General features: G+C 49.3%; 1 protein-coding gene across 2 annotated transcripts in view; it reads left to right on the top strand.

The window, feature by feature from the left end:
* The first annotated feature begins 291 nt into the window (after positions 1-291).
* Positions 292-24,696, top strand: part of ACSS2 (acyl-CoA synthetase short chain family member 2) — a 31,209-nt gene continuing 6,804 nt past the window's right edge. Inside the window, exons 1-10 of one of the 2 annotated variants that reach the window (XM_030232249.2) lie at positions 292-452; positions 630-825; positions 17,547-17,638; positions 18,116-18,219; positions 18,501-18,573; positions 19,360-19,435; positions 20,329-20,443; positions 21,944-21,982; positions 23,706-23,843; positions 24,085-24,255. In XM_030232249.2, coding sequence (XP_030088109.2) covers positions 329-452; positions 630-825; positions 17,547-17,638; positions 18,116-18,219; positions 18,501-18,573; positions 19,360-19,435; positions 20,329-20,443; positions 21,944-21,982; positions 23,706-23,843; positions 24,085-24,255 — 1,128 coding nt within the window. In that variant the 5' untranslated portion in view covers positions 292-328. The remainder of the gene's footprint in view (positions 453-629; positions 826-17,546; positions 17,639-18,115; positions 18,220-18,500; positions 18,574-19,359; positions 19,436-20,328; positions 20,444-21,943; positions 21,983-23,705; positions 23,844-24,084; positions 24,256-24,696) is intronic. The other variant, XM_030232250.2, reaches the window with a different exon arrangement.

The raw sequence follows: 24,696 nt of genomic DNA, 5'->3' as shown, positions 1-24,696 counted from the left end.
AACACAGGGGACACGGCTGACAGGGTGTCACCACTGACACGGGACAGTACCGAAAAAAGGACGCGGCTGACAGGAGGACACCGCTGACAGGACAAGGCAAACACGGCTGACAGAGGGACACCACTGACACAAGGACACTGCTGGGAGGGTGACAGCACGGACACCGAGACACCAGAGTCATGGTGACACCAGCACAGGCTCAGGAATATGGCCGCCGCCCCGCTCCGCCGTGAGGGCGGGCCGTGCCCGCCGTGCCCGCCCCCGGCTCGGCGCGGCGGCGGAGCGGGGCTGGGCGGCCCCCGCCCGCGCACAGCCCCGGTGCCTCGCCATGGTGCTGCCGGGGGAGCAGGCCCGGCTCTACCGGCCGCGGCCCGAGCTGCTGCCCGCAGCCCACGTCCCCTCGCTGCCCCACTACCAGCGGCTGTACCAGCGCTCCGTGGAGGAGCCGCACGGTGAGCGGGGCCGGCGCGGCGGGGCGGCGGCTGCCCGGGCCCTCCGGGGGCTGTGGGGAGCGCGGGGAGCCCTCCGCGAACCCCCGTGTGTGGGGTGCTCGGGGGTGCCCCTCGTGTCCCCCCGTTCCCTCATCCCTGTTTCCCGCTCACGGGCTCCGGTGCCCGTTGCCTTTGCAGAATTTTGGGGGGACATCGCTAAAGAGTTCTTCTGGAAGCGTCAGCACACGGGACCCTTCCTGAAGTACAACTTCGATGTGACCAAGGGGAAGATCTTCATCGAGTGGATGAAAGGAGCGACCACCAACATCTGCTACAACCTCCTGGACAGAAATGTCAATGAGAAGAAGCTTGGGGACAAAGTTGCTTTTTACTGGTGAGTTTCTGTTTTTATTGTGGTGGAGAGGATGTGTAAATAGCACCCTAAAATGTACAAACAATGTCAATTTCTTCTGAGGTGAATGAAAACGTAAAACGTGAGAGGGGCTAATCCTTAGATGGGTTCAGCACGTGTTTGCTTGCAGTGTCCTTGGGAAGAGCTGTGCCGGGAAGCTTCTCTGCCCTTCCTGGGATGCACTGAGGTGCCCGGCATGGCAGTGGGGAGCGCCTGACTGCCAGCTCTGGCTCCGCAGCTGCACCTGCTGAGAGCTCCGAGCGGTCAGACTGGAGTGAGGCAGGTGCCACAACTGCCTGGGGAAGGAAGTAGATGTGGATAGAACAACAGCCAACATCCGACAGCTAAAAGCTAATGAGCCCCATTATCTCCCGTGTTTATGTTTTGTGGGCTGGCGAGTTTCCACTCCCGTGGCAGAAAGGTTCTCCGAATACCAGGTATAGTTTAAATGTGGATTCCTTGCACTTGAATGTGATGTGCTTTCAGACAGGCTGGCTTCTCTACCTTTGGGAAGAAAAGTTACTTTCAGCCTTATCTGAAGTATGGTTGTGGTTTTTTACCAGAGTAATTACTAGTGTTAAAATCCATGTAAAACTTACTTTTCATATTGATGCAAAGTAGGTTTCACTCGTGATGTCCAAGCTCCAGAAGTAATGCACTCCTGCTGAACTAGCTCAGCTGGCAGCTGTCCTCAGACAGAGCTGTGCCTGGCTGTCCTGTGCATTTTGCTGTTTCCCTTGAGCTTGTGCTCATGTAACCTGGCTATGACTGTATGTGACAGGGCAGAAGCACAATTAAATATACCCCATAGTAGGCATGCAGTAACTCATTGGGATATGGTGAGTCCCTTGAGCACAGCAGAGCAGATGGAGAAATCTTACTGTCATTGCAATAAAAATATCAGATAGTCTAAGTGATTTATTGTGCTGCTGAAGGTCCCCCTTAGTCAACTGGTGTAAAGTTGACTGGGGAGCCACCCTGCTGCTGAAAGGAGCATGGTTATACCAGTGTGGCTCTGGCTGTGGCTGTCAAATTGGCTTCACAGAGTTTCTGCAGTTTCTATCCATAGCCCTTTTGCTTCAGTGAAAGAATTACTCACACTGCCTAGTAGTTAATCATATTGATAAGGCACAGGTGAAACGCTGGAAAGTGTTTACTTCCCTGCTAGTTAAATAGATTCTGTAGGTGACTGATGTAAAATGAGTGCAGCTTCTGAATGAAAACTCCTTTGTAAACTCCTGCAGGTAAAGGTGTAAAGCAAACAAAGCCATTTGGCAGCCAGTGCTGGCCCTGTGCTGGGGTTTGTTGAGGGACTGGGTTCTTCATGCATGTAAATCTTTGTGTGACAGTGAGGCAGCTGCTCACAGTTTTAATTTGGGCTTGATGAACATTTTTCTTGTTGGTTATTCTGGCAGCCTTTGTGGGGGTATTTGTGATGCTGAGAAAAGCTTGGGGTGGATATGAAAATGGTGGGTGGCTGTCAGTTGTTGCTCACAGTGCTAGAAAATAAAATCTCTTCCTCCTAAGCAGAGAGTTTCCCTTGACTGTTTTGGGACAAACTTTCCTAGCGTGGCTCTGTCACAGGTGACCAGCCACTGTAGTGGGGAGCTGTCAGCTAGGAATGCTGGTGGGAGCAATGGAAGAAGCACACTGTGACAAACCTGTGGCACTGAGGACTTGGGAAAGAGGGCTGAGGGTTGCAGCTCATAAAATTACTCCTCTCTGAGCACGTGGTTTTCTTCAAAACAAAACAGTAATTAATTTCTCTCATCTTGTCCTCTCACATTTTGTGTTTTAATGAGCCTGGCTCCCTAAAATGCTTGATACTTGTCACAGTTTATGAAAGGTCAAAAAAGAAATTAAGGCCTCTGAAAGGTGAATAAGTTTTTATATTTTTAAACACCTGAGCCACTAGATTGCATCTAAGAAAGCGTGTAGCCTGCTGGATGGGATAGGTGCTGAATTTATCCCAGGGTTTGGGTTTGACTGTCCAGCTCTGAGAGCTCTGAAAAGATACAGGACCATGGTCTTTGCTTTCAGCGAGGAGGAGATTAGGGAAAAGTTGAATTATGTTTGGAGGCATTGCTGAGTGTCTCTGAGAAGCAACATGTCCTTACAAAACTCAGAACTGCTGCCTGTGGCTATCTCCAGTCCTGCTTGGATGGGAAGGAGCAAGCAGCTTCTCTGGGTTTGTTAGGGCCAAGCTGCACTAAAGGTTCCTGCACCACCAGCAGTCCAGGACTGCCCAAATTGGCTCCACTCAGAGGGTCTAATCCCAAGCCACATGGAATTGCGTTTTCAGCACAAAGAGCAGCACATGGGATTGCCTAATGCTGCAGAACTTGTACATAGGTGGTGTTTGCTGTCATGGTGTCCTCATGGTGCTGTTAGGACTGTGTAGTTCCAAATGGCCATCCTGAGGTGGCAGGAAACATGGATTTTTCCCTGTTGCCTGCTTCACTAGGATATCTCAGGCTTCTTGTGAATGTTACAAATATTTCTGGTTTCCCTGCTTCTGATTCCTCTTTCTCTGCTTAGTATTGCTGATGTGGTCTAAAAAAAGGAACAGAAGCTCCAGGAAATGCTTCTGATAAAGTGCTGCTCTCAAAAGTGAAATGTCATAATGGTGTATAAAGGCTGAGGTCAGTAGCAGTGGTTGCTGTGCAGGTGGGTACCTGTGGTGACTCTCATGGGCTTTGCAGGGGAAACAGACTGGACCAGCTACTGGGACATTAAGGGGACTTGCAGCAGTGCTAAGGCCTTTGTGAGGGATGGTTAATTAGGGCAGGAGCACAGTATTCCTTCATTCCTGCTGTAGACATCCTAAGTCACTTGGACAGCCCTTAGTTCTGTGCTGAAGTGTCTGTTAATAATCTCATATAAACTTCAGCCTGGGCAGCCTGTAGAGGTAAAATTATAACCATGAGGGAATTAAAAAAAACCACCACCCATTGCAAAACTCTCTAATTAGAGCCTGGGGTGTGAAAGTATTTGATTGAGGCCTGTTTTATGTGTAACCTGTGCCTCTGTTTCTCAAACCAGTTACCCCAGCTGCAGTGCTAACCAGCACTGCAGCTGGGGTAACTGGTTTGAGAAACAGAGGCACAGGTTACACATAAAACTAAGGTTAGCACTGTTTAGCACTGCAGGGGCAGGGGCAGGAGGTGGGGCTTTGTTTTTAGAGTCCCTCTAGCCAAGGGAGATGGGGCTTGGCCAGTGTTCCTGGTTTCTGCCATCTCTGGGAGAGTGTATTCATCGTCTGCTTTTATTTATATTGGTATATGATATTACACATCTAGAAAGGAGCAATAAAGATAGTAAAGGCTGCCAAAGCTTATTGGAACTTTGTTTAACAAAACAATAAGTGCTTATGGTTCCTCTTCTGGGCCTAGAACAAACAGGACATGCAAATGTAAAATTAGGAGGTGTGGTTTGTTTGATTTGGGTTTCTTTATATGATTTGACTTTAAAATGTAATCATGGATTTAGGGTCTTGTAGCCTTGAGGTTTCTTCCAATAAAACTTTCTAGAAGAAAAAAACCCAAGCAACTATGAGACCATGTTTTAAAAAAATTAAATAAAAGATGCAAACCAGCCTCACACATCTGTCATATGCACAGATGCTGTGGCAGAGGATGCTGGCTGTTAACATCCAGCTTTTCCAAGGGCTTCTACATGCTGCAGTTGGCTCTGCTGCTCCCACTGGCTCCAGGATTTTGGATCATCCTGTGTCAAAGTGACCATTCAATTCTTTGGCAACTTCCTGGATGACTTGTTACCCTTCCAGTGATGCAGCCTCTTTCAATGCTCTTCTGGTGATGAGAGCAGATCCCTAAATCACAGTTTGTTAAAAGAACAAAATTCACACCTGGGAATGTTCCTTTTACTGGTCCACATTTGCAGCTGTGTGCATGGTTTGGTTCATGCCCACAGCACTACCCAGGCTCAGCAGAGCTCCTTTCCTGATGGGTATTCTCCATGAGAAAAGGGGTGGCCCCTCTCAGTCCTTTCTGAGGTGCCTCCCCAGCAATCTGTGTCATCTCCCTGTTGTGTATGCAGAGGGATAGAGTGCTGGTTTTGGTAGATACTAATTCTTTTGGAAGCACTGCTGAACAGTACAATGCTCTGCTTCTGGAAATCAGGCACATTATGTGTGCCTTAAATAGGTAATAAATTACATTGAATGTATTAGTGTTTTATGAAGCTCTAAATCTTGTACCTTCTTCAAGAGCAGTGATAGTTGTAGATTCCATCACAGAAAGTGTAATTCTTTTCTGGTTGGATTTGAAATCTACCAGTGTGGGAGAGGGTGACAAAACTGGAGGTTTCAGACAGCATTTCTCATCCCTCCAAAAGGGAATATCCCTGCATCGTGGGGATGACTGAGCTGCGTGGCTAGTGCAGGAGTAGGGGTGGGGGGAGCATCAATAGAAACATGGGATGTTAAAACAGGGACTGGTGTAGTACCTCAGGCATGTCCAAGTCATGTGCTTTCCTGGTTTCTTTGAAATTTTTCCTCTCACAGTTGTGGGCAGTCACCGAGCAGTGTGCTTAGTGCTGTGTGGTAGTGCAGGCAGCCATTGTGTTTGGACACTCATATATGAAGTACAGGCTGGGACAGGAGGGACTCACAGCTTCTCCCCAGGTGTAGCTCCCTGACCTTTCTCCATAGGTGAATGGAGTCTCTAACTTTGGCTGTGGGCTGTTTGGAGCAAGGTCATGATGGGTTTAAAATTAACTGATTTCATGTAACTGCTCTGAATTCCTAGCTGTAGGGTGCAGATGATATACAAAGATGATGCTGCTCCAGGGCAGCATGGTGATGCCTGCTTAAGGGTTTGAGGTTGTCAGTTTGGCCTGAGGGGCAGGAAAACACTGGGATTGTGATCTAAAACTTGTAACCAAGGGCTCTATGTGTGTGTGCTGAGACCCATTTTCCCCTGTCATATCTTGAGGTTCTTCTGTCCCAAGTGTTTCTGTTGTACTCGTGCTGCATCTTCCATTCTGTTCATTACTAGTGAAATCTCCAAGGTAGTTCCCTGGTGAGTGGTTGTGCCAAAGGAATGAAATAAATATCTGAGAACAGCAAACTGCCTCCTTCAGGCATGTGTGGGGTGTGCTTTCCTGGATGCTGTGAGTCAGCAGATTGAGCACTGTGGTGCTCAGGCATTTGGCATGCTCAGAGTCACTGGAAGTTGTTTTTCCATTGCAAGGACTGACTTGAAAGCAGAACTTGACTCATCCCTGTCAGGTACACTTGCTGATTTGCAGGGAGATGCAGGGAAGGGTGATAAGTTTGATGTTTTGAATATCTCAAGCCCCATTCCTGCTTTGCAGAGCCTCTTCCATCCCAGGATGCCAGACAGGGCAGGAACAGGGAGCTGGCAAGTGCTCTCGTCCTGCTTTGCAGTGCAAGGAAGGAAAGGGACAGATATTAAAGCTTGGTGACCACTTGATTACCCAGTGCCTGTGGTCTCCTGTGGTTTTGCCCATTCAAAAGCACCCCTGGACGTGTGTCTCCATGAGAGGGCATTCCACATTATTGAAGATTTTCTCTGGAAGTAGTTTTTACTGAGCTCAAATAACACACAGTCCTGCTCCTGGAGACAGAGTGGGATTTTTCGTCTCTGTTAAATCAAATCTGTTAAGAAAGAAGGCCCTCAGGTAGCACTTGGGTGGTTGCTCTATGGCAAAGCAGTGAGGACCAGGGTTTTTTAACTTCTCCTGCCTGGGAGAGCAGCTCTGCTGCCTTGAATCAGGGGAGCAGCTTTCATTTGAGTTTTGTTGGATCTGTTTCTTTCCAGCCTTTTGCTCAGAAACCTTTGGTAGCTGCTTCTGGCAGGGATACAGCATCCATCCATATAAATACAAGGGATTATCCAGGAAGTATTGGACCAGATAAACAAGTGGGATGTCCGTAAGTGCCCAGGATTAGATGGCATGTGCCCCAGATAGGGGCAGGAACTTGAATGTGGAATTGCAGAGCTGCTGGCCAGGGTATACTGGTGGTATTTACAAAAGGCTGCAGTGCCAAGGGCTGGGAGGTTGCCAGTCCCTCTTTGTCCAGAGAGGGCAATGGAGAGGGTCCTGGGAACCAGTAAATCTGACTTGTATCCCTGGGGGTGCAGTGGAACAGGGTTGCTGGGAGAGGTGGTGGAGCTGCTGGCAGACTGCTGAAGCACGAGGCCGGTGGCACTGAGCACACAGAGATGGCTCTTTTCAGACCACCTTCAGGAGGTTTCCCACAAAAAATTGTTCAAGAAAGGAATTCAAGTGCCTGGAAGAACAGTGTTTTTGTGGAGCTGCTTTAGCCTTGCCCTTTGCTTCCTAACTTTCAGTGGACACTCTTCAGGGTCAGCAGCAAGACTACCAAAGGCAGTGTTGAAACAGAATTGCTGGTGGTGGCCAGGCTGAAGTGCTCCAGAAACAGCATCTCCTGCTGCTGTTGTACCTGGTGGCCAAACATCAGCCATGGTTCTGACCCAACATGGTACTTTAGTTTAGTCTGAGAAGCTCTTGACTGAGCTGCTGTGAGCACAAGTGCAATACTGCTGTGTAAATGACAGCAGGTTTTATGTTCTTATTTAGTACTTTTTCCTCATCCTCCTCATTGTTCTGACAGCTCTCTAGATTCAGCATGAGGGATTTAATAATTCATGCTGAATCTAGAGCCCTACCTGAAAATATTGGTTTATACCCTGTGCAGTGCTGCCTTTCTGCATGGTTCTGGGGGTGTGGATGTTACAATAACCACCTTGGGACAGTATGAGAGGTGGGTGTGCACAGGCAATGGCACCTGGATTTTCTCATGTCCATGAGACTTTTGTCTTGTTCTGCTGGCAGCTGTTACAAACAACTGGATGTGTTTTAAAAATGCTTGGTTGCTTTAGGGAGGGGCACTGTGGTTGTGCTGGGATGGCATATTGCAAAAATTGGCTGGAGATTTGAAACTTGCGGTGGATAAATGGAGTTCATGGACAGAGAGGATGGTAAACTTGTATATGGATTCAGGACACGGAAGATCAGAGCCTTCAGTTTGCTCATTGGACTAGAAAACCTGATTATTTTAGCTGTGTGAATGGCTTGTGTGTTCTCCCTTGGCACCCTGAATGGAGCAGCAGTGGACAAGGACTCCAGCTACACGTGGGTGAGACTTGCTCCAAGTAGGGGACAAAATGCTCAGGCTTTGCCAAAAGAGGTGTGAGTGGGTGCTCGTTCAAAGTGTGGCATTTTTTCTGGTTGCTGCACTTGCTGTGCCTGGGGGACTCTGTGCCTGAAGTTCCTGGGCTGAAGTGTCAGTGGGCAGTGGTTTCACAAGAGCTCTCACCTCCCCCTCTTGTAGTAGGTTTCAGTTCTCTGTTTGCATTTCTGCACATCACTTGGAAATGTCGAAATGAGGTGCGGTAGGAAATTGTGAGCTCTGGCAGTTTGCCATTAATACATTTTCATAGGTGTCACCTTCCTTCTTCAGGGGAATCCCTCAAGGAAGTTGAGGGTCTTCCTGTTTGCTTTGTCACACCTGGCTGCCTGATAGTGCCCAGAGAAACTCTGTCTGTCCCATTCCTGGGGTCAAGGCCAGGTTGGACAGAGTTGTAGCAACCTGGTCTAGTGGAAGGTGTCCATGCCCATGGAACCAGATTGTCTTTAAGGTCTCTTCCAACCCAGACCATTCATTTGATGATTCATTCAGTGATAGTAAAGTATGTTTTCCATTCCTGTTGCCACTGACCATCTTCTAAGAGATGTTCCCTAAACGACATTCCAGCAAGTGATACCTGGCCTCCACCTCTGGAGGTTTATGATGCATGAAATTGAAATGTCCACCAAAAATCTGATTAAAAGCTTAATTTCCTACCATGTCCTTCATGGATATTGTTTGAACCTCTATTAAAATTCCCTTGCCTGGCTTTTTGTGTTTCTAGAAGCTCTTCAAAATTTGGCAGAATGTTCCCACCAGGGATGCATCTATTTTCCAAAATGGGGCATTTCCCAGTGGCAGGCAGCTTGTTGATTATTTTACTTACAGAAGCTTCATCAAGGGTCTGTTCAACAGCCCAACTGTAAATTGTTTAAACAAGCAATCAGCTGTTTTGTACTGAATATCAGCCCTACTCCCACTAGACTGGTAAAAATAGTCCATGCTCCCTTGAAAACCCAACTGATGGTAGACATTTAAAATGTTTCCTCTCGTGTCAAACTCACACATCCTTCTGCAGCATTCAGTGGTTTTGGCTGGTAGGGTTGCAAATGCTGGCTAAGGGCAGCCAAACTCTGATGTGCTGGGTCGGTCTTGCACATGACCTCTGTTGCAACGCTATATGATTCTTTTGTTTTTAAAAAAGTAATTAAAATTTGCTTGAATAAACCTCTCCCCTAAATAAAATAGGCAAAAAGCTGTTGTTTTTCCCCACTGGTTGTCTTCTTGTGTTTTAAAGTACTTCAGAAAGTAAGAGTTAATGCTTTTACTCTTGACTTGGTGGTTACTCAGTATCAAGCAAGTAGGAGAATCATGAAGCCACAGAGAGCAAATTCTCCTTGCTGAGCCCATCAGCACAAAGTGGCTGTTGACACCATCACCAGGGTATTTACATGTGGTCTGTATGACTTGTAAAATGACTTATCTTGTCAAATGAGTCAGGGTGAGAGTACATTTCCCTTGAAGAGGGATTTCCTAGCTGCTGTTGATCCTGCCTTCCCCAAAACCCTCCTCCGGGGTGTTCTGCCTCTCAGGTGTGAGCCCAGAGTGTACAAATCCCATGGCACTGAGTTCACTTGCCCATGTTGGCTGATGAACCAGCAGCACTGGGAGGTGTTGATTCCTTTAGAGATGTCTGAGCATGCCACTGCCTAAAGAAAGGGGCTTGAAGTAGATTTTAGGGCATAGCCTGGCATGAGTGGGATAACTGGAGGGAATTTTGGCAGGTTCATAAATAGAGTGGTTTTGGAGCAGTGTCCACCTCCAGCTGGGCTCTGTAATGTAGGATCACTGAGGGTATGGCAGAGTGAACAGTGGCTGGGCTGCACAAGATAAATATTATTTCTTTAGATGCATCTGGTATTTGTTCAGCTTCTGAAAGGCTGCAGATACAAAGAGCAGCTGGGAATGTATTTAATGAGAAGGAAGAACAGAAGGATGGATATGATTTTCCTATGGGACAGTGACAGCTATGCAGGGTGTTGGGGGTTTGCTTTGTAGGCTGTGTGTCCATATAGCTGTTTTTAAAGGTGTGTAAAGGATTGATTCCTTGATCAAAGAGCAAATGATGGCCTAGTATCCCTATGGAAATAAGCTTCATTTTGTCTGTTCTGTAAAATACACTGTGCCTGTTTTGGAGTCAGTTGGGCTGGTGGGGCTGGGCTTGGGGCTAAACACAGAACTTTGTTCCCTACAGAGCACAGGGCTCCTGCTTTGACACAGCTGGTTTGGGTTTCTTAACACCAACAGGAGCCTGCTCATGCTGGATACATCATCAGCTTTAAGTTGGGATGGTTTGGCTCAGAGACGGATTTGAGAGCAGAGCTTTGTTAGGCCCTACCTAAGTGTATGGGGGAGACTGGAGGGGAAAACTGATGGATGGTTCTAATACAGTGGACCGAGTCAACTGTGTGGATTTAGGAAGTGATGGCATTATACTGGTAAGATTCTTCTTTTTTCTGGGCTTTCTGTCCCCAGGTTTTCTCAACAATGTTCTCTCAGTGCTGCCGAATATTTCTGAACACACTGGGAAAACGTTTTCACCAGCTCCTCCCAAGCTGAGCTCTGTCATTACGCAACTTCTTCTTTCTTGATCCCTGTTGTGATGCAAGAGGATTTAAACGTGGTGATGGTGGGGTTGAGCTTTCTGGTAAACTTGCTGCTCAAGAAATCTCAGGCTTCCCAGAACTCCTTTGGGAATTCTGCATTACTGCAATGGGAGATGGTGACGTTAAGCATGGGCAGGGCTGGGCAGTCTGCCCCGTTATTATGAAATATTCTCATGGAGGTGTTTTACAGACCTGCTGCAGACCCATCTGTTTGTGCAGTTAAGAGCATTTCCATATTGAAAAAATCCATGCAAATACCAGAATTTTTTCTGATGAAAGGGTGCCTTTTTCTGATTATCTTGCACAGCTGCTCTCCCCAAACTTCATGTTGCAATGTAATTTATTTTCCCAAAAACAGATTTAAAAGGTTGTCTTTCCTCAAGTGCCATTCCTCTCTCAAATGGCATAAGCAAGGCTGCGGCATAGGAAGAAATCCTTTTTTTTTTTTTTTCAGTTTTGCCTGCTGTTGTTCCTGAGAAACCAAGATGTGTCCAGGCAGACCCTTTTCATGCAGCAGTTTTTGGGGCTGTCCTAGGAACAGCTGTGGCAGGAGGTGTGTGAGCAGCTGACACCACGGTGGCCAAGCACGCCGGGAGCTCTCGCTGCCCATGCGGCTCACACGTGAGCACATTCCCCACATGGCAGGAGCCTGGCTGGCCCAGCTCTGCCTGGCATTTTGGCTGCTCTAATTCTGGATGTGGAACGGATCAGGAAGCCCAAGAGCCTCCTGGCCACTCCTGGTGACCTTGCACATGAAGAGCTGTCGCCACAGCAGGAAAATTCCTTCCTTTACCCTGTACCCTGCTCTTGGGACAGGCTGCTGGGGAAGCAGGGGCTGGAGATCTCTCATGCTGCAGTTGGTTCCATGTTTAGAAGGGATTTTAGGCTCTGAGCATGTTTTAGTTTAGATGGCAACAGAGATGTTCTAGGGGAGACATTCCCTCAGTCCCCATCTCTGCTCTGCTGGAGTCACAGAATTACACAATTAACTACATTGGAAAAGACCTTTGAGATCATTGAGTCTCTCTGTGGTTCCCCACTGTGCAAACTGTTCCTGTGACATGGCATCATTTGATAATGGCTTCATTCCTTCTTACAACACCTTTTCCAAACTGGGAATCAATGTTTTCTTAAGGATGTTTTCCAGTTGGTAAAATGCAGAACGTTTGTCCTGCATTATGAAAAATTGTTTTGTGGGCTGCCATCACATCTCTGCCAGTCAGAAAATGAGACCTGGTAGCTTTGAGATGGTTTGCTGTGCTCTGGAAATTTACCTTTCAGGTGCCCCCCACCTGTGCTTGGTAACTTTGGATTACTGCTTTTACTCAATCACAGAATGGTTTGGGTTGGAAGAGACCTTTAAGCTCATCTTGTTCCACCCCCTGCCCTGGACAGGGACAGGTTCCACTATCTCAGGGTGCTCCAAGCCCCATCCAGCCTGGCCTTGGACATGGACACTGCGAGGAATGGGGCAGCCACAGCTTCTCTGGGCACCCTGAGCTGGGGCCTCAGCACCCTCACAGGGAAGAATTTCTTCCTGATATCCAATCTAACCCTATTCTCTTTCAGTTTAAAGCCATTGTTGATTGCAAAAAGGGAGTGAGTGATGTGTTCACAGGAGCTTAGAGGAGAAACTTAAATGATCTGCAGCCACTTTGGTCCTCAGTGGGAGCATTTCCAGGAAAGGCTTTGCCTTTGTCCTTAGGTTGGTTTGGTCGGAGATTTTCTGTTTCTGACTGTATGGATCTGCAGATGGTCTGGCAGATCTTGAAAATTTCGAACACTTCACTTGCTTGGCTTCATTTCCTCCTTTTCTCCTGTACCTCACCTTCTCTGTGGTATTATAGCCCTTATAAACCACAATTATCATCCTCAATTCCTTTGAAAACTGTAACTGTCACTGATGCAACCTGTGGTTCCTGCTGCTCTGTGCCAATGCCAGGGCAGCTTTGCCTAGGGAGTCGTAGTCATCTTATTTGCATTACTTGTTTGCATAATAACTTTTCTTTAGAAATGTGGTGAAAGAGAAGAACCAAGCAGTGTTGGTGATTCATTTCCAGGTCAGCTTTGCTTGGTCTGTTTGGGTCCGTTTGCTCTGGGAAGTGTGTGTCCCCATGGCTATTGAGTTCCTCTGCCTCCCTTGTGTTTGTCACCCTACAGCTGAGATGGGCTCAGCTCACTTGGTTAGGTGATGGGTGGGTGAAGCAGACCATGCTTGGGAAAGTCCTGTAGTCAGCTGAGGTGCTTGGCAGAGCACAGTAACTTCTTAGCTGGCTTTGGTGCAAATATCTAGGAGAAGAGCATCTGGGCACAGCGTCCCTCTCCCAACGGCTGCTCCACATCCCTGACTGCTCCACAGGGTCAGTGCTTGAGCTACTGAGGCTCTGCAGAAATGCTTGCCTGCTCCTACAGACCACCTTGCCTGCTCCTACAAACCACCTTCCCTACCACACTGTGGGTGTATAGCAGTAAATCACTTGCTCACCTGCGTGGTGGCTCTAACAGGGAAGCTTAACCTTGATTTACTACCTGGGCATCAGGTGAAACAGTTCTATGGCTCTGTACCTCCAAGGTCAAACTCCCAGCTGAACAGGCAGTCTGTGAGCCCCCTGTAAGTGTGGAATGCCACAGAGGTGACAAGTGTTCAGCTTTCCCACCTGGTGTTTTCTTCCTCCCCTGCCCATGTGACTTCTCCATGCAGTTGTTCCCTGCTCGGATGTTGGCAGGGTGTGCCATGGGGCTTTCTGTGTGTCACAGTGTCTGCTCTAAAGTGGGCAGCTCCTTGTTTTAACTGCTGGCAGAAGGGAGTAGGAGGGTGAGAGCTCTGCAGAGCCTGGGCTGCCTTTCATATGTTGACAAGGATCTGTTTTGAGCAGGGCTGGGCACTGCCATCCTTCACACCGCAGTGGTGGTGGTTCCCGATGCCCTTGGGGTGTCTGGCCCTGGCAAGGATTGGCTGCAGGCAGATACAAAACTCTCCTATTTGCAGGAAACCTGACTTCTTTAACAAATCACAATTTCTAGGAGAAGACCTGCCTCCGAGGGTCTCCAGTTATGCATCTGTGTATTTAGTTGAAGAACTTGCATTTACTGAGTCAGCAGCTGGTTCAGTGGAGATCTTAGAATTAGAATGGGTTGGGTTGGAAGGGACCTTAGAGGTCATCTAGTTCTACTCCTTGCCATGGGCAGGGACACCTTCCACCATCCCAGGTTGCTCCAAACCCTCTCCAGCCTGGTCTGGGACACTTCCAGGGATCCAGGGGCAGCCGCAGCTTCTCTGGGCACCCTGTGCCAGGGCCTCCCCACTGTCACAGGGAAGAATTTCTTCCTTATGTATTCCATATGGCCAAACTTGTCTTTTTCCAGCTGAGAATTCACACAACATGCAATATGTAAAACACAGGCTTCTCAAGTGCTAAAAATCTCAAACGCATTCCTGCCATGAGCCAGATGATGCTGTAAAATTTTGGATTACAGTTGCTAAATGTAGGACTTGGTTTGAAGATAAAAAAATGTCAGACTCACTATGCTTCACCATGTATTTCATCTTATGATGTATCTGGGATGTTTGAGGAGCTGAGAATTGGATTTTCCTTTTAGCAGAAGCCTTGCTGTTAGAGCCCAGATTGCACATGAACAATCCCAGCAGCGCTGCTGCCACCTATTTTCACCAATAGATCTTAAAAAAATATGTATTTGCGAAGTGTTGGATTGGTGGGGTTAAAACTGTGGAGGTGAGTTCTGCGGCACTGTTTTCAGAAGAGTGAGGGGTTTTTTTGCAGTTTTATCTCTTTTTCAGTTGAATTTGGACAAGAGATCCCATGTGAGACACTCAGGGCTGACAGCCCTTGCTTATGTCAGAAGGGCATTGTTGGGAACGTGCTGCTGGCACAGGTTGGATGCCATGAGTTTACAGGCTTGGTTTTGATGCAGAGAGTACTCAATAGCATGCAAGTGGGCATTCCTTTAAATGCCCTGTCTAAAATCCAACATTCACTGGGCTTTTATGCCAGAACAGACTCCTGAGCAGTCTGAGTGCTGCTGTAGCCCACTGAATACAGCTGTGGGCACTCCAGACTATTTTCAGAGGCATGGAAATGTAAAGCAATTGCCTGCTCTTGGGAGACTGCTCGAGGCCTTGGCTGGAGATGCATTGAAAGGAGGCATCTTGTCCTGTAGAAACAAGGACATTATTTGTTTCCCATTGAACAAAAGATCTTCTTAAAATCTGAAGCCTGAGGTTTGCCCTGCTGGTGGTAGGGGAGCTGTTTTGCAGTCACGCAAATGGATGGAAAGGACTCTGAAAAACCCCTGAAAATCCTTGTAAAAGTTTTAACTTCTCTTTGACTCTGCTCTGTGCTTTTCCTGCAGTGCCTTATGCAAGAGGCCTTAGTTCTGGCCTTAAGGACGAGCCTGGGTACATTCCTTGGCCTGAATGTCTGTCCCTCCAAAATCCTGCCAAGGAGGAGGACCTGGCGTGTTTGAGATGTGCCTCTCTTGTGCAGGGAGGGCAGGAATGTCCCAGCAGTGCCTCGTGCTGGGTGGCTCAAGGCAGCTCTGTGTCCCTCATGGGCACTGTGTGCAGGGCTGCTCCCCCAAGAACCCACAGCTTGGCTGCCTCTCCCCTTGGGTGCTCAGCCCCCAAATAGCACAAAGGGCCCTGGGCAGCCTGTGCTAGTCTTTCCTCCTAATGTGCTCCTCTCTTAGTAAAGGCTGTAATTAGATCCTTTGCTGGGCCAGAGCATGGACAAAGGGACATCCTTCCTCCCTGCCCTGTTTGTTGAGCTGCGGGCTGGCTTGCACAGGGCCTGCCTGTAGTGCCCAGCAGACCCCAGTGACCTTCACGTGTGGGATTAGTAGACTAGGATGCTCCAGCTTGCATTTGGAAGCATTATAATTGCCTTTTAAGAGCTATTCCATAGCAAGGCTCGTGGCTGAGGGGAGAGCTGCACACACAGTGATCCTGTACATCTGGACACAAGCAGGTTTGCACAGCACCAGCCTTGATGTAGGTGCACAAAGGAAAACCTGGATGGTGAGGGAAGGCACTCAATGTACAGCCAGACACAGCAGAAGCAGATGCTGCTCCTGTGAGCCAGATCAGTTACAGCTGCTCAGCCCAGCACTGGAATCAGCTCTTGCATCTTTGACCTCAAGTAACAGAATGAAAAAGGAAATTGATTTCCTAGTTTCACTTTCCTAGCTGAGAGTCCTGCTCTAAGGACCTTGACTAATAGTTTCACATGTCATTTAGCTCAAAGTGATGCTTCTGGCTGTGATGGGAAAAAGAGAGGAGGATGCTGGGATATCAAGGCTGAGCTACCTGCCTTGGACACTGGTTCACATTCCCACACTTTGCTTTAGCTTTGTATTCTTGTGTCTTTCCCCTTTGCTCTTAGAAGGGGCCAGACTTGCATAAAACATCAAGCAGGAAATCACCCTTCCAGCAGCCAGTGGTGGGAAGATTCCCTGCCCTGTGTCAGTGCAGGTATCTGTGGTCCCAATTACTGCAGAGCACTGTGGAAGCCAGGAGTGTAACTGGGTATCAAGAAGGATAAGGTAGGTATGTTATCAGCAGATGCACAAATGATGATCCAGGTGTAGCCACCAGTTTTGGAACCCCTGTTCTACGTGGGGCAGGAGAAGAGTTTGTACCAGTGAGGCTCTCCCAGCTCTTGTGGTTTCTCCACCAGGGCCATGTCTGCCATTGGAGCATGTGGTCACTGTTGTGAATGACATGATTTACAGCATTACTTGGGAAAGTAGGGTATTGTTGAATGCATTTCTGCATCCCAGAAGCCTTCCTGCTGTTTGTGTTGCTGGGGGAAGTGGTTGGTTTTTGCTAGGATTCCATACTTAATTTTGGAGTGCTCTGTTTGACCTGTTGAAGAGGTGAAGTTTCTGTTTCAGAGCTAGGCAGAGCCTGGCTGCAATCCTGAGGGAGCACATGGCATGGAGGTGCTTCCTGGCCTCTCCCCAGCACTAGTGGTGCTTTTCATTTGGCTGCACACACTAAGGGGACACTTTTCCAGAAGCACTGGCAGCTGAGAGTGATGTGATATCCCTATTCATCTAGGATCATTGGAGTTTCTGTGCTGGCTGCCTTGGAGAGACCTGCAAAAGTGTCTGTGTCTTTCCAGAACATAGGAGACAGCTGTTTCTCCACTGTGAAGTCATGTCAAATTCTTTATGAATCTCCTGATACTTTAGGAGTGCCACCTGATTTGCATGGCTAAAGTGTTGAGTCACATTAAAATTAGCTGGTTTCTACTTCAGTAGCAAGTCCCTGAGGATGTGACATTCCTGTCCCTTGGCTCTCCTTCCCATCAGAGCCTGGGCTGCAGGAGCTTGGAGGTGGTTCACGGAGGAGCACAGGGAAAATAAGTCATGACAGTGGACAAACATACATGGGTGTATTTATACATGACCTTGGAAAACAAGACAGGCCTTGGCATCCCATTGCAGCCCATCAGATGTCAGGTATTTGGGGGCTGGCTGTTGCTGCACCCTGGGCTGTGTTTCATACCAGGATATCTGCAGGCGTGAGCACCCAGGAGAGAGGGAGCCATGCCATAAATCCCAGAGTGCACTCCCAGAGTGAGCCTGTCGCTCTTAGCTTTGTTTTTTGTTGAGCTTTGGACTCTTCCTGCCTCTCTGAAAGTGCCAGTGTTTCCATTTCACACATTCAATTGCTTTCAGTAGTGATCTACTCAGGGCTGGGCACTTTGGACTTGATTTTCCTACTATTAGAGAGCTTTAGTCCAGGATTGGATTTCTGGAGTTTGGTTACTCTATGCTCAGAAGGGCAGGTGAGGACATATTTGTTGGCCAGAGCAGTTTTCAGTGTCACTCTTACCTTGTACTGCTGCACAGTAACAAAGATTATCTTGCTTTTCCAGGGAAGGGAATGAACCTGGGGATTCCACGAAGATCACCTACCGTGAGCTGCTGCACAGAGTCTGCCAGTTTGCCAATGTCCTCCGCAGCCAAGGTACACAGCTGGGGCAGCAGAGCACTGGATACAGGGGAGGCATTTGGCCAAGGGTTTGGAGATTGGGGTCACTGCTTGTGTGGCTGCCAGTCTGTTGAGTAATTCTCAATTTGTTCTGCAATGCACAGATTCATTCCTGTCTCTGTCTGTGAAAACTGATCAGTGCTGGTCACATCAGCTGTACAAGGAAGAAATCGGTGCTTAATGATGCTCTGGGGTTTTCCAACAAGCAGCAGGCTCTGGTTACTTTCCTGCTCCCTTCAGGGAGGCAGATGAGAACATGGATTGTCATCGTCTCTCAAGAGCCATAGTGCTTGAAAGGCAGAACCCATGGCTGCTTCAGCTATAATTGCAGCTGAAGCTTTATTGTGTACATATAAATGTGGAAATTAAAGAATTGGTTTATTTCTATATCCTGTTCTTTTGCCCTGTAACGTGTTCATTTTGACAAATGCCATGTTCACTTTCCTTCCACAGGGGTGAAGAAAGGAGACCGGGTTTCCATCTACCTGCCAATGATTCTGGAGCTGGTTGTAGCCATGCTTGCCTGTGCCAGGATTGGAGCTCTGCACTCTGTTGTGGTAGGAACAAGCTCTTTGTGCTGCTCTTGGTGCTGAGCTCTGAGGGGAGCAGCTCTTGGTTTAGGGAGAGGAGCTGGAAAGATGAGTGCTGACCATGAGATGGACGGAAGCTCAATTACGATGCTGCTGTTTGCCTGCATTGACTGTGCAATGAACTCCTTTAGCTCTCTCCATCAGTGCCTGGTGGTGTATCATTTGCCTTGGGTAACAGCCCAGCAGCTGAGGGGTGTGGGCTGGGTTTCTGTGTGTCCTTGCTGACTCTGCTGTGTGCTCTCTGACAGTTTGCAGGTTTCTCTGCAGACTCCCTCTGCGAGCGGATCCTTGACTGCGGTTGCTCTCTCCTCATCACGGCAGGTAAAACACACATCTGACCAGCTCTCTTCCTGTTGCCTGGCTGAAAGGTCTTTATTTTAAAAGCATGGAACTGGAAGAGAGAAAGCCAGTGCCTCAGCTGAGCCTCCCAAAGTGGATGCAGGGCTGTGCTGTGCCCAAATGGTGCTTCCCACTAGAAAGCAGGTGGTGAAGCCTCTGAGCAGCCCCTCAGTTTGTCCTGTAAAGCTTGATGTCACCAGCTGCTAATAGAATGTTTCCAAACACTTCTCATCCATGTTTCTCCTGAAAATCAGCCAGATGTTTGCAGGATGTATCATGAGGGAGGCCTAATGTAGGAATTCCCAACCTTTCCCAGTTTTAAGAACATTTCTGCTGCAGCTCCTGGCCTTGTAAAGCAAAAGATCAAGTGTGGCAGTAGTTGCATGTAAGCCCACTGCATTTCCCCAGCTGTTTTTGCCAAAAGTGCAAGAAATAGTGTTTTTATTAATTCCCATGGCATGGAAAGGACCCACTAAACTGCAGTCTGTGTTCTGGATGCATTGGATTATTTCCCACAGAATATTCCCAAGAGATTTGCCAGGTCAAACTGGGACCTCTCCCAGAGAAGGAATTCCACAGTGTCTTTAGGCATCTGTTTCTCTGGGCTAAAAGGATGCATTAGGAGAGCTTTCCCCTCAGCTGTTTGTCTGTTTCCTCTCACTCCAGTGCATGAGTCTGCTCTACCCTCCTGAAACTGCTTGTTGCTCCAGCTGTCCCAGGCTGCCTTGGCTGGGAAACCCTTCTGATGTTTCCCTCATTGTTTTTCAGATGCTTTTTATCGAGGGGACAAACTGGTCAACTTGAAGCAGATTGCAGATGAAGCCATCCAGAAATGTATAGACAAGTAAGTTTGGATTCCCTTCTAGAAAAGGGCATTGCTGCCAGAATCTGCTCTTGCACAAGTGGGAGTTGTCATAGGTGGGCAGACTCTGCAGCAGGTCTGACACAAACAGTCATCAGATGTTACAGAAAGGGAAATAATCCTGCTGAAATGACTTTGCCAAGCTTACAGACACAGCATCTGTGTAGCTTGTGTGAGACTGAACGTGGGTTTGTGTGTTAGATCAAACATGGAAATTCAGGGCAGATAGTCTGCACGTTAGAAATTCAAACTCTTTAAGAAAACATAAGTCTTTATGTCTGTAAAAATAGGTACCTGGGAGGACAGAAGTGATCCTGAAGGTGGGAATTAACTGATGGAGACTGTGTTGATACCCTGAACAGGGTTGAAGGGAAATAAATAAGATAATTCTGTCAGTGTTTTGTAGGCTGTCTTTTCCCTCAGAAGGGGGCAAACACCTACACCTTTCCTTGATGTATAATCAGGCTTTGGAAGCCTTTCCTCTCTCTGAGACACTCAGTCATGCCTAGGGGTTGGAGCAGCCACTAACCTGTCCTGGTAGGAGCGCTTCTTCTTGGGCACAGGCAGGCAAATTTGGGATTTATAAGGAATCTCCACAGCAGTGTCCTGGGAGAGAGACTTGTGGGACCCCCACTTCCTCCCAGGAATCACACCTGATAAATCCCCAGTAAGCTGTGCACAGACTGTTTTTGCTCTCTGAGCTGTTCCTGTGGCTGGTGTCATTGGAAATGCCTGGAGTAGGCATGGCAGCAAATGCTCCAGCTCAACAAAAGGAGCTCCAGGCCCCTGCCCTGCCTCCAGTGCTGCCTGTGAATCCCAGGAGGGACTGGCTCAGCCTCTGAGCAGCCCAGTGTGATAGCTCCTTCCTTTTACAGGGGATCCTCTTTGAAAAAGTGCATCGTGGTGAAGCACCTGGGCAGGGAAGAGATAGCAGTGGACGGGACCTGCAGCAAGTCTCCTCCTCTGAAAAGGCTGTGCCAGGAGGTGCAGGTGTGTTCCTGGTGGGATGAGAGGGGGGGGTTTTATTACCCCGGGCCAGAGACCAGCAAATTGATCAGTGCAAAACCACCTCAGTGATTCCCTGGACACTCCTATTCCTGTTTTCACCCCTCCTTGCTGATCTTGCCGTGTGATTGGTTTGAAAAAATGGGTCCTATTCCTTACCAAGATCCTCTCCCTGCTGTTTCCTTTAACACCCTCACAAGCTGCCAGCCCACAGGACCCCTGGGTGCATCTTCCAAAGCCACTAGGGACAAGATGGCCATATTCCTCTGCCTAGTACGAGGCTTTTCCTTCCTAACCATTTGTCTCTCTCCCCTTGTGTGCAGAGACCTATGCTGTGCTGCACTGTAGCTGTGACAGTGGCAGCAGGAGAGGACAGCCAGGAGATTTGTGCTCATGGCGTGAGCTCAGGGCAGCAATCCTCTGCTGAGAGCAGTGCAGGGTCTGTGCAGCTGCTACAGGGATTCTGTCAGCTCTCAGGCTGGGACTTTTCTTTGCAGCTAGAGATGAAAGGGTGTGGGCCAGAGGCATGTGGTGAGACAGGGGTGGAAGGAGGAAAAGGTGTCCTGGAGCTGTGGCTGCCTGCTGAGCTCCTGAGGCTGCTGAGCAGCCCTGCTGTGCCCAGCCCTTACCTGCTCCAAAGGTTACTTTCAGCTACCCCACAGCTCCAAATATTGCCACGTTGTCTTCTGTGCTGGATGATTATTTGCACTGAGTTGTCCCCAGGCTGCTGCTGGCTCAGAAATGGGTTGTGTTTGGGGAGCATTTGAGCTTTAGACTCCGTTTTTAGGAGGAGTGGTCTGTGCACATCCCTGGAACAAGAAGTCCAGTAGATTCTCTACCTTTGAGTTATTTTCCCTCGTTCAGCTGTGTTAATTTTATTGGGGTGTTGCTCTTTGTTTGACAGGCTGGCCATGTTCCTTGGCCTGCTCTGTCCTTTCTCTCGTGAGAGAATGGGAAAACTGGAGCAGACCAGCCTTTCTGTGTGAGGTTTCCCTGGCAGGGTGATTGCAGGGCAGCCTGTCCCTGTGCTGGTTCCAGTAGGTGAGGTGAGGTTTTGTGCAGAACATCCTGGGGGGAGGCTGGAGGGTGTCTCTTACCCTTTGGCTCTCTTTACTTTTTTCCATACTTTATTAAGGATTCTTTCTCTCATGGATGCATTGTTACTGTGCCATTGGCTTGTGTGAGGCTATTGGATGGTCTGTGAGCTGTGTGCTGGCTCTGTGCCTCTGTTCCCAGCCAGCCATGTGCAGGGGGTGGCCTTGGGGACCTGCCCTGGGGGCAGCTGGTACCCTGGGAAGGTGATGGAAATGGGCAGGCTTCTGCCCAGACGGCATCTCCTGGCCTGGCCTTGGATCTGGGCATTTTCCAGCCTTCCAGGGTTATTTCCAGCATCCAGGCGTGTGGGCTTCCTGCTCCCTGCCTGCAAAGGTGTGTGTTGATCCTCCCCTTCCCAGATTTCACACCCTCTTTATGGATTTTTAACAGGAAAAAAAGACTGAAAGCTCACAGAGACTCCATCCCAAGGTATTTACACACAGCACTGCCTTCCTCTTTTTGGCACCTCCCTTCTGCTTCCCATGCAGCTCCCCACCTCCCTTAACTGCTCTGGCTGCCCAGCCACATGTGCCCCCTAACCGTGGTGCCAGCAGCTGCATGTCAGTGTCAGACCCCACCCAGCTTGGCAGAGCCGCCCACGGCCTGGGGGTGAGTGCAGTGCCACCAGTGCTTCCAGAAACAGAGCCACATGGGTGACCCCTGGGCACAGGGTGCTGCCCTGGCAGTGCAGAGCCACTGGGATGTCAGCATCCAGGCCAGGGTTTGGCTCTCTGCCTTTCAGAAGCAGTTCTCACAATGCCCTTCCCTTGGTGAGGAGGCTGCCTGGGGGCACCTGCAGCTTCCTGGCCACAGGCAGCAAACCTGGATCTCCAGACCCAGCACGTGGACTCTGCCTGCCTCATCCAAGGAGCTGTGGCTGTGACCCCCAGCAGGCAGGCACAGGCACACAGTGCCATGGTCTGACCTCCTCCCTGGGGCACTGAGTCTGGGTGCTAAATCAGGGATCCTTCAAGGAGGGATGCAAGAGAAAACTGCTGGATAGCCTTGGGCTTTTTTACTTGGTGCCTTGCTGGGAGCTTGCTGGTGGAACAGAATTGTGGAAACTGCTTTGCCAGGTAAAACCAGGAGCCCTGAGGGTCCATGACAGCTTTCCTAGTGGGCTCAGTTGTGCCAAGCTGTCAAGCAGCTGGTGTCCCCTGCCCACGTGTGTGGGAACTCTGGGGTCCCAGTGCCTCCAGATGTCTCATGAATGTCTTTAGGCTGCAGAGTGTCACCATGGGGCTGCTCTCTGTGCACCCCAGTTCAGGGAGCTGTGGTGAGCCTGGCTTCATGAAGAGGAAATGAGCCCAGCAGGGCTCTGGCTCAGGTCCTGCCCTCACAGAGATGTGAGAAGTGGAGGTCTGAGCTGAGGCTGGGGCATGTTCCCTGCCCAGCTTCCCCCAGGCTTCTCTGAGGAAAGGGGAGAAGGTCAAGGGAAGTTAAGTCTTGCCCTGTACTGTGCCACCACCCTGGAGAGGTGGACAGGCAGAACAACCCTCAGGGTGCCCTCTGCCCATCAGCCACAGGCTTGGTGGCTCTGTCACAGCTCTGGCATCTTCAGTCAGCCAGTGCTGGATGGTTCTGCATTGGTGCAGTCACTTCTTAGCTGGGTAGTTATTAGTAAAAACCCAGAGAACAGATATTTTTGGGGGCCTGCAGGGCCAAGCAGTGTGAGCCCACAGTGCTGCTGTTCAACTTGGGCCATGCTGCCATCAGGGTCCCCACAAGGTGTGTGGGACAGGAGGCTGTGGGACAGGTGGCTGTGCTTGCTGCTTGGCTGTGGGACTGCAGCTCAGGGCAGCCCCACAGGGCAGGAGGAGCCTGGCTGTGGGAACAGCCCAGAGCAGCTGCTGCCAGCCTCTCCTGGCTGCTGCTGCCACCCGCGGGGATTCATCACCATTACCTGTGGTCTGGACACTGCTTCAGACAGGGTCTTGCAGCCAGACTGTGTTTGAAGGTTTTCCTTGTGGCTGTGGGCTGTGAAAAGGAGCTTTGGGAGTGGGAGCTGCAGTTCTGGTGCATGGTTTGCAGCAGGCTGTGCTGTGAACATCCCCCTTGATGGCCTGTGACAGGGGCAAGGTTTGAGCTGTGCTCCTTATCCCCCCTCTCTTGTTTTTGGACAAGCCTGTTCCCAATCTTGTGCTTTCCTCAGGCCCCCTGGAACCCAGCCATGGACACGTGGTGGCATGAGCTGATGTGTGGTGCCAGCACAGAGTGTGAGCCCGAGTGGTGTGACGCCGAGGACGAGCTCTTCATCCTCTACACGAGCGGCTCCACTGGAAAACCCAAGGTGTGCTCTCAGCTCCCTGCACGGGGCAGGCTGAGCCCTGGGAACCCCTCAGCTGAGGGAACTGGTGAGGGGGGGAGCTGGGAGACCCCAGCAGGAAGAGGAGCCACAGAAATTTTGAAAAGGGCTGTGCTGGTCATTCCTGCTCAGCTGCTGTTGGAGCTCAGTGATGCTCAGCTGGGCCTGGCAGGGTGAGGATGATGGTGGGAGCTCACCCTGCCATTCCTGTGCCTTCTCCTCACAGGGTGTGCTGCACACCGTGGGTGGGTACATGATTTTTGCTGCCACCTCCTTTAAATACGTGTTTGATTACCAACCTGAGGATGTGTACTGGTGCACGGCTGACATCGGATGGATAACGGGCCATTCCTACCTCACCTACGGCCCCCTGGCCAACGGGGCCACCAGTGTGTTGGTGAGTGCTCTGTGCCAGTGGGGGCTTTCACTCCAAGAAAAGGGAGATGGTGGTGCTGAGCTGCACCCTGCATTGCTCTGTGATGGTTTGCAAGGCTCTGTGAGGCAGCTTGATGCTCTCCAGGGTGGGCATGATGACTTCTTGGAGGAGTAGTTTGTGTGTGGCTTTTTCAAACTACAAAAATTTTTGTAGTTTTTCAAGCTACAAAATTTTTTCAAATGCTCCCCTGTTTCTTTCCCATAAAAGTACAAGCCTTGTGTACCAGTGGAGCCTGGGCTGCTCTGCCTTAATGCAAAAACTCACTCAGGGAGTGATGATTTCCCTGCTGATGCTGATGTGACAACTTGTTGTTTAACTCCTGTGCCTGTATCTCTCTTGGCAGTGTAACAGATCAGGGAGCCAGAGACCTGTGCCCGAGAATCCCCAGGGAAATGCAAGCAG

Source organism: Serinus canaria, chromosome 20 (genome assembly GCF_022539315.1).
Source record: "Serinus canaria isolate serCan28SL12 chromosome 20, serCan2020, whole genome shotgun sequence".
Lineage (NCBI taxonomy): Eukaryota > Metazoa > Chordata > Aves > Passeriformes > Fringillidae > Serinus > Serinus canaria.
The sequence above is the reverse complement of the archived record's forward strand: the minus strand, read 5'-3'. Positions and strand labels throughout refer to the sequence as shown.